The sequence below is a fragment of the Poromitra crassiceps genome (genome assembly GCF_964638095.1).
Source record: "Poromitra crassiceps genome assembly, chromosome: 5".
NCBI classification, from domain to species: domain Eukaryota; kingdom Metazoa; phylum Chordata; class Actinopteri; order Beryciformes; family Melamphaidae; genus Poromitra; species Poromitra crassiceps.
The window spans coordinates 26993905-27007781 of record NC_139642.1 but is presented as its reverse complement, the minus strand read 5'-3'; the positions used below and the strand labels follow the sequence as shown (position 1 = coordinate 27007781).

General features: G+C 43.6%; 1 protein-coding gene across 1 annotated transcript in view; it reads left to right on the top strand.

Moving 5' to 3' along the window:
• Window positions 1–13877, top strand: part of elna (elastin a) — a gene marked incomplete at its 5' end in the record, with an annotated part of 89912 nt that overhangs the window by 23678 nt on the left and 52357 nt on the right. Inside the window, 8 exons of the mRNA XM_083636597.1 lie at window positions 9634–9774; window positions 10920–10970; window positions 11181–11255; window positions 12238–12336; window positions 12550–12600; window positions 12809–12904; window positions 13349–13432; window positions 13701–13751. Of these exons, the coding sequence (XP_083492723.1) occupies window positions 9634–9774; window positions 10920–10970; window positions 11181–11255; window positions 12238–12336; window positions 12550–12600; window positions 12809–12904; window positions 13349–13432; window positions 13701–13751 (648 nt within the window). The remainder of the gene's footprint in view (window positions 1–9633; window positions 9775–10919; window positions 10971–11180; window positions 11256–12237; window positions 12337–12549; window positions 12601–12808; window positions 12905–13348; window positions 13433–13700; window positions 13752–13877) is intronic.

Here is a 13877-nt window from a genome sequence, read left to right as displayed (position 1 = left end):
GCTTCTCATTACTGGAGCTCAGACCTGTCCTCCGAGCCATCAGACACAGCGAAGCATGTGAATGTGCCTGAGCGTCCTGTACGAGTGACTGTATGCAAATATGTTTATGATCTTCATATGTATTTTATTACAAGTGCTTTATTTATGTGTATTCTCCTGGCACTGGTTTAGAGACATATCCCCCGTCACCGCCATCACGCACACACACACACACGCACATACACACCCACACACACACACACACACACATCACGCACGCAGATGCACGCACGCACACGCACGCACACACGCACACGCACACACACGCACGCACACACACACACACACGCACATACACACCATAGATCGTGGCCTGCTCATTCAGACACGAGAGACGTATGTGAAAGATGGCATTTTCCCCTCTTCTCACCCAACTATATCGTCTCCTCTCCTTAATCTGTCCTCTGCCTGGCATGGTGCCAAGCTGTGAATCTCTGGAACCCAAAGACACCTCGGACCCCCCCCCCCCCCCCAACCCAACCCATCCCCACCATACACACACACACACGCTTGTGTCTGTATGTTATTTTATCATTTCTCATCATCAGTTAGTGTCACCAGAAAGTATTATCAGTTTCTTCAAGAATCTCATTAAATCACTTGAAGGATTACAGGTCAAACTCATCACCGAAGCCATACGATATGCTTTGTAACTGTTATTTTCCCCGCCAATGTTTTTACTACTCTGTCAACCACAGTCCCCGGTGCTGCGGCGTCCTGTTCAGTGTCGTGTTTGAGCGGTCTTCTGGTGGCCATGTTCTCCCACCACTATATATATCTTTTTTTTTTTTTGATGTTCGCCGGGTGAGTGCATGAGCCATCCCCTGGCATGCTCCCTCACTCTCTCCCCTGCTCCGTTTGCCAGTAGGTCTGGAGCATGGAGCACTCTCCTGGTCCATCTGGCAGCGGGGCCTAAGTGATGTTTACATAGCCATGGAGAAATCTCTCTCTCTCTAATTTCCTTAAGCATCCGTGAAGACAGATCAACCCTGGAGCGACTCGACCTTGTTGCAGTTGTTGGTAGAGGTGGACACTGATGCAGGGCAGCCAGTTAGCCACCACTTCCATGGTTAGCCAGGGTATTACTAACTTCACCAATAATGTTGTGACAAAAATATTGGTTTTGCAAAGGCGAAGGGGGTCAACAAATCTATTGGCTCAACTGATTGGCTCAATTGTTTCTCCGAGTGAGAACAAGAACAAGCCGTTGTACTTTTAATCTTTTTTGTACTATTAATTTTTCTTTCGCTTTCATGATTACATCAACCTGCCATGGGACTACAGGTGGAAACTAGCCCTTGGGCTATAACCTGGCATATTTACTGTACGGCTGTACTGTTCATTAATGTGTAAAGTCCCATTCTCTAAATAAATGAATCTGAATCTGAATCTGAAGAGCGACGCCACGAATCGCACGGCAAGATCTGAAAAGTGAACCAGGCTATAACTCCATACCAGACTGGATGAATTAACAAGGGCATAGGAGTTGATGATCTGCTGTTGTTAAACAGCATTTCCACAGCCAAAGCACTGACACAGGTCATCTCTCCCACTTCACTGGAGCATCCCATGTGTTCGCCATCGTGAGATGCCTCAGATGGCTGCGCCGCTTGCGTAATGACAGAGGAACTCGGAAAATGCTTTTGAGGCTGACTCGATGGACCTAACCCCGATGTGTCGATGCGCGTGTTCGGAGGCGAGCCGACCTGTCGAATGCTGGTCTCTCTTCTCAACCCTGACTTGTCAGGAAAAGTATTCAGTGGAATGGCAGTGAGATGCATATGTGAACCATCTGGGAGAGGAAACACACTTGGCCAACTTTACATACCATGGCCATGGGCTACTTTTTGGACTGTTTTTCTCAGCCTATGCATGATCCACTGATCTTCTCAAGACATCACAAATGTTGGTCAGAAATGAGGAATTGTTTGTGGTAAGCGTGTGTATATAGACCATGAGGATTTTGTATTGCCTAGCAGTTACTGTATGTACTTTCACATTTTAATGCTTGCAGTGTGTGTGTGTGTGTGTGTGTGTGTGTGTGTGTGTGTGTGTGTGTGTGTGTGTACGCGTGTGTACGCCCGTGCATGCGTACCTGTGCATGCCTACTTGTTTACCTGTGTGAGCTGTGGGTCGGGGTATACTCTACAGACATCGCAGGGCTCCGTGTTGGCAGAGCAACCGTGGCATTCCTTCAGAAGTGTATAAAAAGAATAGCAGAGCCTCTCATCTGACATCTGACAGGAAAAAGGAGGAGTGAAAAGTGTGTGGTCAGCTTGGAAACTGATAGCATGGCGTGTCCTCCTCCATTATGAGTCGTAGCATAAACATGGGCGTCATGACAAGCTCAGTGGATATGTTGTAATGTGTGGTGTATGAATGACCACTGGGGACAGCAGGAAGGTTCTTTGCACAGAAGTGTGTGTAATAAGGCATGGGTTGTTGGAGAAGTGCCATGGAGGACTCCCAAGCACTGAGGCTGGTGAAGACAGATAACCGGAGACGTCACTGGGCAGGGCAGCCTGGTTTGGCATGGTGGCAGTGCGTGCAATGGCTCATTTTACAGTTAACTTAATTTGGAGCCATTCGTAAGGGCTGCTCACCCCCACGGAGTGCGTGCGTCACAACGTGTGTGTGTGTGTGTGTCGCGATGATGACCAAGTGTGTCTTTTCCTGGGATGCTCCCCCCAAGGTCATTGAAGCTTCTTCGTCAGTACAAGTGCCAACCACAGAACGAAAGAGAACGGCTTCTCTTTTATTTTATTTTTTATTTTTGTATGATTGCATTATATATCCCGACCACCCAGACCAACTGTGAGCAATCAGACCGACATACCCGTTCCGCTCCAGTAATGGACTGGCCTGGACTCTGTCCCAAAAGCAGATACAGAAAGAGAGAATCTCGGAGCCTTCCCCCTGCCTGTCTGTAGGAGCTCTGAGCCTTCCCCCTGCCTGTCTGTAGGAGCTCTGAGCCTTCCCCCTGCCTGTCTGTAGGAGCTCTGATAATTGCGCACTTGGGGTAATCTGGCAACGGAGAGGGCTGAGGGCTTTGGGACCTCTCGTTGATAGTGTCAATGACTCCATGGAAAAGGAAAGGGAAAACAATAAAAGGCTTGCCGCCAAAGTTGGCCGGCTCACACCAGCCAGCGAGCGAGAGAGTTTGTGTGTATTGGTGTGACTTTGTGAATGCTTAATTAGTCCAGCGTGTGACTGGTTCTGCTTCTCATAGCTGGGTGCCCGTGACTGACAGCACAGAGACCCTGGAAGTGACAAGGAGCAGGGGAGGTCACAGGAGAGGGGAGGCGAGGGGGAACTTCAGTATGTCCACTTGTCTCACGCGATCTGGAATCACTGCGGCAGCTCGCATCGTCCTGCATTACCTCATGAGAAGGCAATGTGTCCACCGACTTGGACCTGCCACAATGCGATAATTTGATGCTGATAACAATCTGCCTGTCATGACAGTGAAGGACATAACGATGGACTTCGCTTTCAAAGTGAAGATTTATGCGGGACCACAGCCGAAGAAGAGATCCCACCTGTCAATCACAGAAAAGTCCTGGTTCTCTGGAGATCTTTGGAGAGCCTTTCGAGATGAAGTTATCATGTCAGTTTCCCATCATCCCATCATCATACAGATAATTACAGTACAGCATTTTCACTGCCATAGATTTCTCTATACATCTCCCAACTTCCCCTCAGCACACGCTGATCAGACAGTTTAGACCGTGAGCCAGACATGACTTTAGTTCAACTGAAGAAGACTCATTACTCCTCCGTGGCCACATAACGTCACACTCCTGTCATTCTTGTACATTGACTTTGAGCCCGATGCCTTTGCTGTAAACAGAAGTATGCTCTTAGGCCATGTTCACATTACAGGCAAATCCGATTTGCTGCTAAAGTCATTATCTTGATAGGTTTCCCAAATCTGATTTGGGAGTGTGTCCGCACTGCCACAAATCTGATTTGGGCAAGTGTTCAAGTCGGATCTGTGTGTCCAGATACAATGAGCCAACATACAATGTTTCTGGCAGTGTTTGCATGTCTGCTCTCTGCTCTTCAAGTCCCCGCCCCCTGCAAAAGACACTCTCAAATCTGATTTGGGTGATCAGCGCGTGCATCCACCCTGAAGTCACATCAGTCGAAAGCAGATTAAAAACTACCTCCATATGTGGTTTGGGACAAGTGACACAAATCAGACTTGGAGCGTCCAGACTCATAAAACCAATCTGGATAGAATCATTAATAGGTCATTAAAGTTCACAAATCGGATTTGGCCTCCCAGTCTGAACATGGCCTTAGTCCTCCTTAGCCCTTAGAGCTAAGAAGACAGTGAGTAACAAGTCCCACAAATCTACAATGGACATTCCAAAGCTCCAAATTCGAGGTCTGCTTTCCGCGCGTCTGCCGTCGGCTACGGTGGAAACCTGCCATGGAATTCTTTGCTCTCTTAAATTAAACCCTTCAGCCAATCCCAGCTGCTTCACAAAGTAGGGAGGAAAAGGGGGGAGGAGATGGAAAGGCGAGAGTGGATCCATCTTTCCCTCACGTTTGGCTTCCTCTGTTTGCTGCTTTTAACACCTCAGCTCTGCTGCGTGCAACACCGTCGACACTGGGGGAAGCAGAGAGGAAAAGTCAAGACAACGAGCGGGGTGGAGAAGAAGGGCAAGAATGGGAGAAAAGCAACCGAAAGGCGAAACCACTGTTTTGATTAATGTCTTGTATTCCTCTGGTTCTTAAACAGAGGATTACCTTACCTAACCCCATGGAGAGTGAGCAAGATGTTTCAGCGGTGAGACTGAAACCAGATCCTTCTGTTCACACTGGCTCCTATCCATCACTTGTACTGGACCCGAGTTTGAGAACATGACTAGTAGTGACTCAAAGAACATTGTCTGGCCAGTTTCAGCCCAATGTCAGTCTTCGCTTTTTTACCAAAACACACTTCTTGGTAGTGGCCAATGAACACTGCATGCTTGTCCAATGTGTCCCTCGTCACATTTTAATTTCTCCGAAAAGAAGAGTTTCTTTGTCAAGAACGTCTAGACTTGGATTTACACTCGTACCCAAACTGACATCATTCTCAAACAAGCAACCACAAATGAATAAGTCCAGTTGTTTGTGATGCTGGATTACTCACTGCGCTGCCGCACAGTGGTCGATCTCACCTCACCGACCTTCCGGTGCACTTGTCACTGCACAGCTGTGAAAGCTAGTGGTCTTTTCTGAATGGAAAACCATGTTCGCGTTCACACTTCTTTACAATTCCAAATGGAGGGAAACTATGATGTATTAAAGTAGCGCATGAGTTACTTTCCAATTTCCTGGTCCCTCGGTTCCCCCCTCCTGTGTAGTATTGGGTTTCTGTCCCTTTCTATCTGATATTCAGTATTCAGCATCTGATCGTTCACCGTGTTCCTGAGGTCCAAAAGCAGTTTGGGGTTTCAATTAGTCTCCCAGTCTTTCTGCTGTGGTTTGGAGGTCACCAAGAAAGGAAAAAACAGCCACTGCAGAAATCCTCCGACTTGTCAGGAATCCGCAATTCATTGGCTAAACACTGGGAGCAGCACCAAAGAAAAACGGCGATTCGCTGTCAAGATCATGGTGTAGTTTCCATGAGTGCAATCCATTACAACAAACAACATTGGTGCAGACGTCCAATAATATGTGAGCTAAGACAGATCTATGTGTGAGCTGACACGCTGTGATAATAGTATTCAAACAAACGCCTGCTTGTTTGAGCCGAGTGGGTAAATATGACTAAAACACTGGGCTTTTTGTACAAGGCGTACCCGCCATCTCTCAAATATACAATCTGTGGAAAGATGCCAAATCGGCACAGGTCCAGACTTTGTTAAAGGAACACTCTGCCCATTTTCAACCAGCTTTGTATCATTAGAACATCAGTAGTATATCAGAAAACTGTAAACTGTTTTGAAGTCTGTCATTTAATTTGACAGTTATTGAGTGTTAAAGTGTGGACCAGTGACATCACTGGTCCACACTAACTCAAATTAATAACTCATTAACTCAAATCAACTCTCAATAACTGTCAAACTATTCATCATTCATCTAGTTTGACAGTTATTGAGAGTTGATTTGAGTTAATGAGTTATTAATTTGAGTTAGTGTGGACCAGTGATGTCACTGGTCCACACTTTAACACTCAATAACTGTCAAATTAAATGACAGACTTCAAAACAGTTTACAGTTTTCTGATATACTACTGATGTTCTAATGATACAAAGCTGGTTGAAAATGGGCAGAGTGTTCCTTTAATGTGTCCTCTTGCTTTCACCCTGAAAAAGACATGACCTATACAAGCCAGTGTTTTTCACTCGTGAGCGTTTCTATTTTCACAATGTCTAGTGATGTCAGAACCAGAGAAAATGTACTTTCCTTTTGAATCTGGTGTCTGCCCAAGGCCTATACTCTTGATCTCACACACACACACACACACACACACACACACACACACACACACACACACACACACACACACACACACACACACACACACGCACACACACACACTTTCTCAGGCTGAATTCTTGGTGTTTTGGGAAGCTTGTCTTGGGATCTCAGTAGATCAGAGAGTTGAGCTCACAGTGGCAGGTGGCGGTCGACCCTGAGCATGCCTGCCAGAGCCAGGTTGGGTCATGCACATGTGAGCGCAGGTGGGCCAGATGATGGATGGATGGAGAAACTAAACTTCTCCACAGTGCCGCCTGTCTACACTCTCCCTCTCCCTGTTTCTCTCTCATTCACACATACAGTATCCCCCTCCCCTCTCTCTCTCTCTCTCTCTCTCTCTCGCTCTCTCTCTCTCTCTCTCTCTCTCACTCTCTCTCTCTCTCTCTCTCTCTCTCTCTCTCTCTCACACACACACCTCAAACTGGCCAATGAGACATTTCATCATCTTCTGTCTCCCCGGGCGAGAGACAGCAGACCTACTCCAGTTTGGAAGAAAATAATAATAATTGGAGACGTCAGCGGTGTCTTATATGTCTTGTAACTATCCTTTTCCTGTCAATTTTGTGTCAATTCCAATTTGCTGATCGATACACAAAACTCTTATGGTATGTCCGGCACATTGCTAACGAGTGAGAGCGATTGCGTCAGATTGTGTCAGTGCTGGGAAGATCAGTTTGATTTATACTATAAGTCATTGCTGTTGTTATTACTTCGAGATGTGTCTGGGGACGGTTGAGCAATCGTGGAGAATCGGGTTGAAAGCTTCGAAGGAGATGGATTATTCCAAGGACGTTTAGCTTAGCATCTGAGCTCGCGTTGCGTGCACAGTGGGCCTGCCAAGGCCTTGGCAAGGCCTGTGCCCACATTTGTTTTGACTAGGTCATGAAACCCCACACTTCCATCTCTCTCTCTCTCTCTCCCAGCACATACCTCCAGCTCCTCAGCATCACTGTCTGCACCCTGCCGACTGCTGGACCCTCTCCAGGCCCTCACCCTCCTCTCTCTCTCTCTCTCCACTCTTCCACTTGTTCATCCTGTTTCCCATGCTTAGTTGTTCTCACCCCAGAGCTTACAAGTATTGATGAAAAAACACGTTCTCTAGTGGCTCTAGCTTGTTGGCAGCCGTTTAAGAATATTTATTACTCCAATATGTTTACCTCAGATTGAGGCTCCTTTTCAACTCACAGCTTCTCCTACAGTAATACATCTCTGAGGATGATGTTTCCCCACAATACAGTGCTCCAAACCATGAAGTCCGACAGTATATGCTACGCCTTTATGATAGGGAGGGATCGCTTTGGCATGAGATTGAAACACTTAAAATCCACTTTGCAGTAGTATTTCCCCCCTTTACTCACTTGGCTTACAGTATATTGCCTCACGGGCAAAACATTTCGTATTATGTATTATTCATTCTTCATCCTTCCGCTCATAGTATACGGTACATCAAAAAGTATTTCACCAAATTGAATGTTGTTGTTTTATGTTTTATTCTCTTCAAATTTGTAGATAGGCATCTCATCCTGCAATACACTTACATAATACTATTACAATTTTCACAATGTATTGATTTACCTGTTTTAATGTATTTGGATATTCATGATAGCTAAACTTTATAGGTGGAAAGGAATGGTGCTTTTTAGATTATTGTCATACCATCAACTAAACATACACAAACCCCCTATATGTTTTTAGAACTGATGTTCAATATAAATTTGACATGTGCAACTTCATGTGATTTTGGCCAGGTTTGCGGCATGACACACACACACGCACGCGCACACACACACGCACACACACACACACACACACACACACACACACACACACACACACACACACACACACACACACACACACACAAAACTAAATTACACTGTCACCGCCACCAGTCTTTCGTATGACAATATCAGATTTTATTCCCCATAGGAATATATTCCCTGATAGACCTAATTAGATAATTAGGTAACGCAAACCTGCAGGTAGTTTTTGAATTTTAAGCCATGATTGCATTTTGGCTCTTGGATATATTCAACATGTGATTTATAGCTGAATCAAAGCACAAATTAACTTTAATACTGGAGGAATGTTCTGAACATTGTAGTAACAACAGGCCCCACATGCCCATTTGCAGCAGGTCCTATTGTAAGTTTGTTTCAGTCTCCTCCAATCCACGAAAGATGTTGAAAAAGATGCAGGTGGTGAACAGTGCACTCCACGTCATTCCTCTCCCCCCCCCCTCTTCCCTCCCCTTCCCCTCTTCCCTCCCCTTCCCCTCTTCCCGCATTCTTCCTTCTTGTCAGCGAGCAGAAACCCAAGCTGGGATATGACTTTATTCACGCGTAACTACCATATGGGAAGGAGACGTTTTTCTTCTTGTGGATATTCCGACGACATGCCAAAAGCTGTTGCCGGCCGTGGATTAGCTCAGGGCTCTGGTCACAGAGAGAACAGATTGCTCCCTCCAGTGTTTAGAATATGGCATCACCACCTGGGCACTGTTTTTAGACTGCTGTGTTTTCCAATCAGTAGGGATCAGCTCCTTTCCCAGTCGCCAAGGTACATTTCTTGGCACTGGAAACACGAATGTGTTTTCACTTAAAGGGAGCTTAAGTAAGCACACATATCTGCTACCTTCAGTTTGCAGTAACTTGGTGAAAATTTCTCCTCTTTCCTATGGGTTGCCGCTCACCGCTCTGTCCTGCCCAGAAATATAATAAACATGATATTCTGATGTCAAATCATGAACTAATGGTAATATCCTGTCAGATTTTGCATGATTGTAGGTTTGGATGATTGTCTTCTGTATGGAACTTACTTTATGTACAAGAAGAGAAATGATAGATGTAGTGACCTTGTAGGCCATAACGGCAGTTTGACAGAGCACTAGTCGCTGTTACATGAGATTGTACCATATCTGTCTATATTATGTAGGCTATATATCTGAGTGATTCTATCTGAAGGCGGAATTAGGCACTAGGAAGTCATCATAGGCACTTTGAAGAAAAAAACGGGGCTTGAGGACAGGATCTTTGCTTTCACTCTTCTTTCCCCCTTTTAGGGTCCGGTAATTATCTCTCTCTCTCTGCCTGTCTGTCCTTTTCTTCTTCTATCCAGGGTATGGGAATCTGGGAGTTGGTGGTCAAGGCGCTGGTGGCCTGGGAGGAGGTGGATACTTACCTGGAGCTGGAGCCGGAGCTGGAGGTGGATACTTACCTGGAGCCGGAGCCGGAGGTGGATACTTACCTGGAGCCGGAGGTGCGCGTCGACATAAGTGTGACTTTAGGTCACTGTGCCTGATTTTCAATGTAATGTCAGTAGGATTAATCATCCCTCCTCCTGGCATTTCAATAATGAGAGACTAGTAGAAAGTTTAACAAGCTTTAATGATACAACAAATTAATTTTGGCGTATGACTCCATGATATGATGACACTCTCCTGAGATGATGAGAGGGCGTCGTCAGTGAAGAATAGGATAGGAAATCCCCCATAGGGAATTCTTCAATCAGGAGTCATGACGATGGTGGTGGTCAGGGGAGGAGGTGGGGCGAAAACAACTGCTTCAGCGATGATGATCAGCAACTGAGAATGACACATGGCACATACACAGCACATAGCAAACAGAGTAAAACATGGACCCTGATATACTACGCTGATTAGGTGATTGGGATCAGCTGGAAAGGAATAACTTGGGCTGATTGGTTATTGCCACATGTGTGGTAAACTGTGAATGGGTGAGGAGACAGCATCAGAGCATCATTGTTAGGCGAGCCTAACAATGAATGGGTTATACAACCTCAAAGAAAGGGGGCGTGCACTGTGATATGACCTGAACTGGGCGTTAGCTGCTAAGTAGTCTTCATTATTGAAAATAGTCCAAGACATCATTACATGTTCTGCTGTGGTTTCACATTAAAGTAACTCCTATTATGTGATATTAAATAATAATAATAAATAAACAAATAAATATTTGTATTATTATTACTTTTTCCCTGAATTTTACCCCCATTTTCTTCCTGATTGTACTTGGCCAATTCCCCCCTGCTGCCCACCTCACTGCTCCACCCTCTCTGCCGATCTAGGAGAGCCGTAGACTAGCACCATGCTTCCTCCGACACATGCGCAGTTGCCAGCCACTTCTTTTTCACCTGACAGTGGGGAGTTTCACCAGCAGGACGTAGCACGTGGGAGGATCATGCTATTCCCACCAGTTCCCTTCTGCCCCAAACAGGCGCCCTGACTGACCAGTGGAGGCGCTAATGCAGCGACCAGGACACAGAATAAATAAATAAATAAATGTTTTTGGTTGGAACAGAATGCTATCTTATCATGCTTTCATAACTTAAATAGATAGGTTTCATAAAATAGGAGTGCTAATGTCCTAATTTTGCATTTTCTGCAGGAGTGGGAGCAGGAGGCATCTCACTTGCTCAGGCTAAAGCTGCCAAATATGGTACCACACTCATAATAATAATAATAATAATAATAATAATAATAATAATAATAATAATAATAATAATAATAATACAAATAACAAGAATAACAATGAGAACTACATAGTATAATAATAATAATAATACATAATAATACATGTAGATAGATAGATGAGTTGTGCAACGTAAATGCAGTTTGTGTTTGACTGAAGTCTCTTCTCTGATTCCAGGTTACGGTGGTGTTGGTGGTGTCCCAGGTGCTGTACCTGGAACAGGAGGACTCTATCCCGGGCAAGTGCCAGGAGGTATAATAATTAGTCTCATTGTGGAGGACATGTTCTGCTGTGGTTTCACATGAAAGTGTCTCTTATTATCTCCTATTATTAAATAAATAAATAAATACATATTTGTTTTATTATAATTTTTCCTGAATTTTACCCCCATTTTCTTTTTTAGGGTCAGGGTTAGGTTAAGGGTTAGGGTGTGGGTTAGTGGTTGCGATTATGTTAACGTAGTCTGCCGCCAAACTGCACGCCAACTCGTGTATCTATTCCACGAGAAAACACACCGCGTGTCATACATACGCATTTCATGAGATGGGCTGCTGGGAGAGCCGTAGACTAGCACCATGCTTCCTCCGACACATGCGCACTTGCCAGCCGCTTCTTTTTCACCTGACAGTGGGGAGTTTCACCAGCAGGACGTAGCACGTGGGAGGATCACGCTATTCCCACCAGTTCCCTTCTGCCCCAAAACCGGCACCCTGACTGACCAGAGGAGGCGCTAGTGCAGAGACCAGCCCACTAAATAAATAAATAAATAAATAAATAAATGTTTTTGGTTGGAACAGAATGCTATCTTATCATGCTTTCATAACTTAAATAGATTGGTTTCATAAAATAGGAGTGGTAATGTCTTAATTTTGCTTTTTCTGCAGCAGTGGGAGCAGGAGGCATCTCACTTGCTCAGGCTAAAGCTGCCAAATATGGTACCACACTCATAATAATAATAATAATAATAATAATAATAATAATAATAATAATAATAATAACAAGAACGACAACAACATAGTACAATACTAATACAGTAATGACAATAATAATAATAATAATAATAATAATAAACGGAACAGATACAATAGGGATCCACGCACTTCGTGCTTGGACCCCTAATAATAATAATAATAGTAATAATAATAATAATAATAACAATAAAAAAGATAGATACATGAGTTGTGCAATGTAAATGCAGTTTGTGTTTGACTGAAGTCTCTTCTCTGATACACAGGTGGAGTTGTTCCAGGTTTGGGTGGTGTTGGTGGTGTGGGTGGTGTCCCAGGTGCTATACCCGTAACTGGAGGACTTTATCCCGGGCAAGTGCCAGGAGGTATAATAATTAGTCTCATTGTTGAGAAGACATGTTCTGCTGTGGTTTCACATGAAAGTGTCTCTTATTATCTCCTATTATTAAATAAATAGTAAATAAATAAATAAATGTTTTTGGTTGGAACAGAATGCTATCTTATCATGCTTTCATAACTTAAATAGATAGGTTTCATAAAATAGGAGTGGTAATGTCCTAATTTTTCACTTTCTGCAGGAGTGGGACGAGGAGGCATCTCACTTGCTCAGGCTAAAGCTGCCAAATATGGTACCACACTCATAATAAGAATAATAATAAGAATAACACAAATAAGAATAACAACGAGAACTACATAGTATAATAAGAATAATAATAAGAATAATAATAAGAATAATAATGATAATAATAATACATAATAATACATGTAGATAGATGGATGAGTTGTGCAACGTAAATGCAGTGTGTGTTTGACTGAAGTCTCTTCTCTGATACACAGGTGGAGCTGTTCCAGGTTACGGTGGTGTTGGTGTGGGTGGTGTCCCAGGTGCTGTACCTGGAACAGGAGGACTCTATCCCGGGCAAGTGCCAGGAGGTATAATAATTAGTCTCATTGTTGAGAAGACATGTTCTGCTGTGGTTTCACATGAAAGTGTCTCTTATTATCTCCTATTATTAAATAAATAATAAATAAAAAAATAGGCGCCACCTATTGACATCACAAAAAGATCGACTTCAAACTTGGCGGGTGCACTGCTGGGGACTTGAGAAAGTGTAGTGCCAGATTTAATGAAATTCGACCAGTTGGGGGAGAGCGCTGCAAGCAGGGGGAGGATGGGGGGTGAAGAGTGGGAGAGCATGATGTGTGAATGGGGGAAGGGGAATGGGCACTGCACTAGTAATAATAATAATAATAATAATAATAATAATAATAATAATAATAATAATAATAATAATAATAATAATAAGGGATAGATACATGAGTTGTGCAACATAAATGCACTGTGTGTTTGACTGAAGTCTCTTCTCTGATACACAGGTGGAGCTGTTCCAGGTTTTGGTGGTGTGGGTGGTGTTCCAGGTGCTGGAACAGGAGGACTTTATCCCGGGCAAGTGCCAGGAGGTATAATAATTAGTCTCATTGTGGAGAAGACATGTTCTGCTGTGGTTTCACATGAAAGTGTCTCCTATTATTAAATAAATAAATAAATAAATAAATAAATAAATAAATAAATAAATACATACATACATACATACATACATACATACATACATACATACATACATGTTTTCGGTTGGAACAGAATGCTATCTTATTATGCTTTCATAACTTAAATAGATTGGTTTCATAAAATAGGAGTGGTAATGTCCTAATTTTTCAATTTCTGCAGGAGTGGGACGAGGAGGCATCTCACTTGCTCAGGCTAAAGCTGCCAAATATGGTACCACACAATAATAATAATAATAATAATAATAATAATGATAATAACAAGAACAACAATGACAATAACAACATAATATAATAATAATACTAACAATAATAATAACAACAACAACAACAACAACAA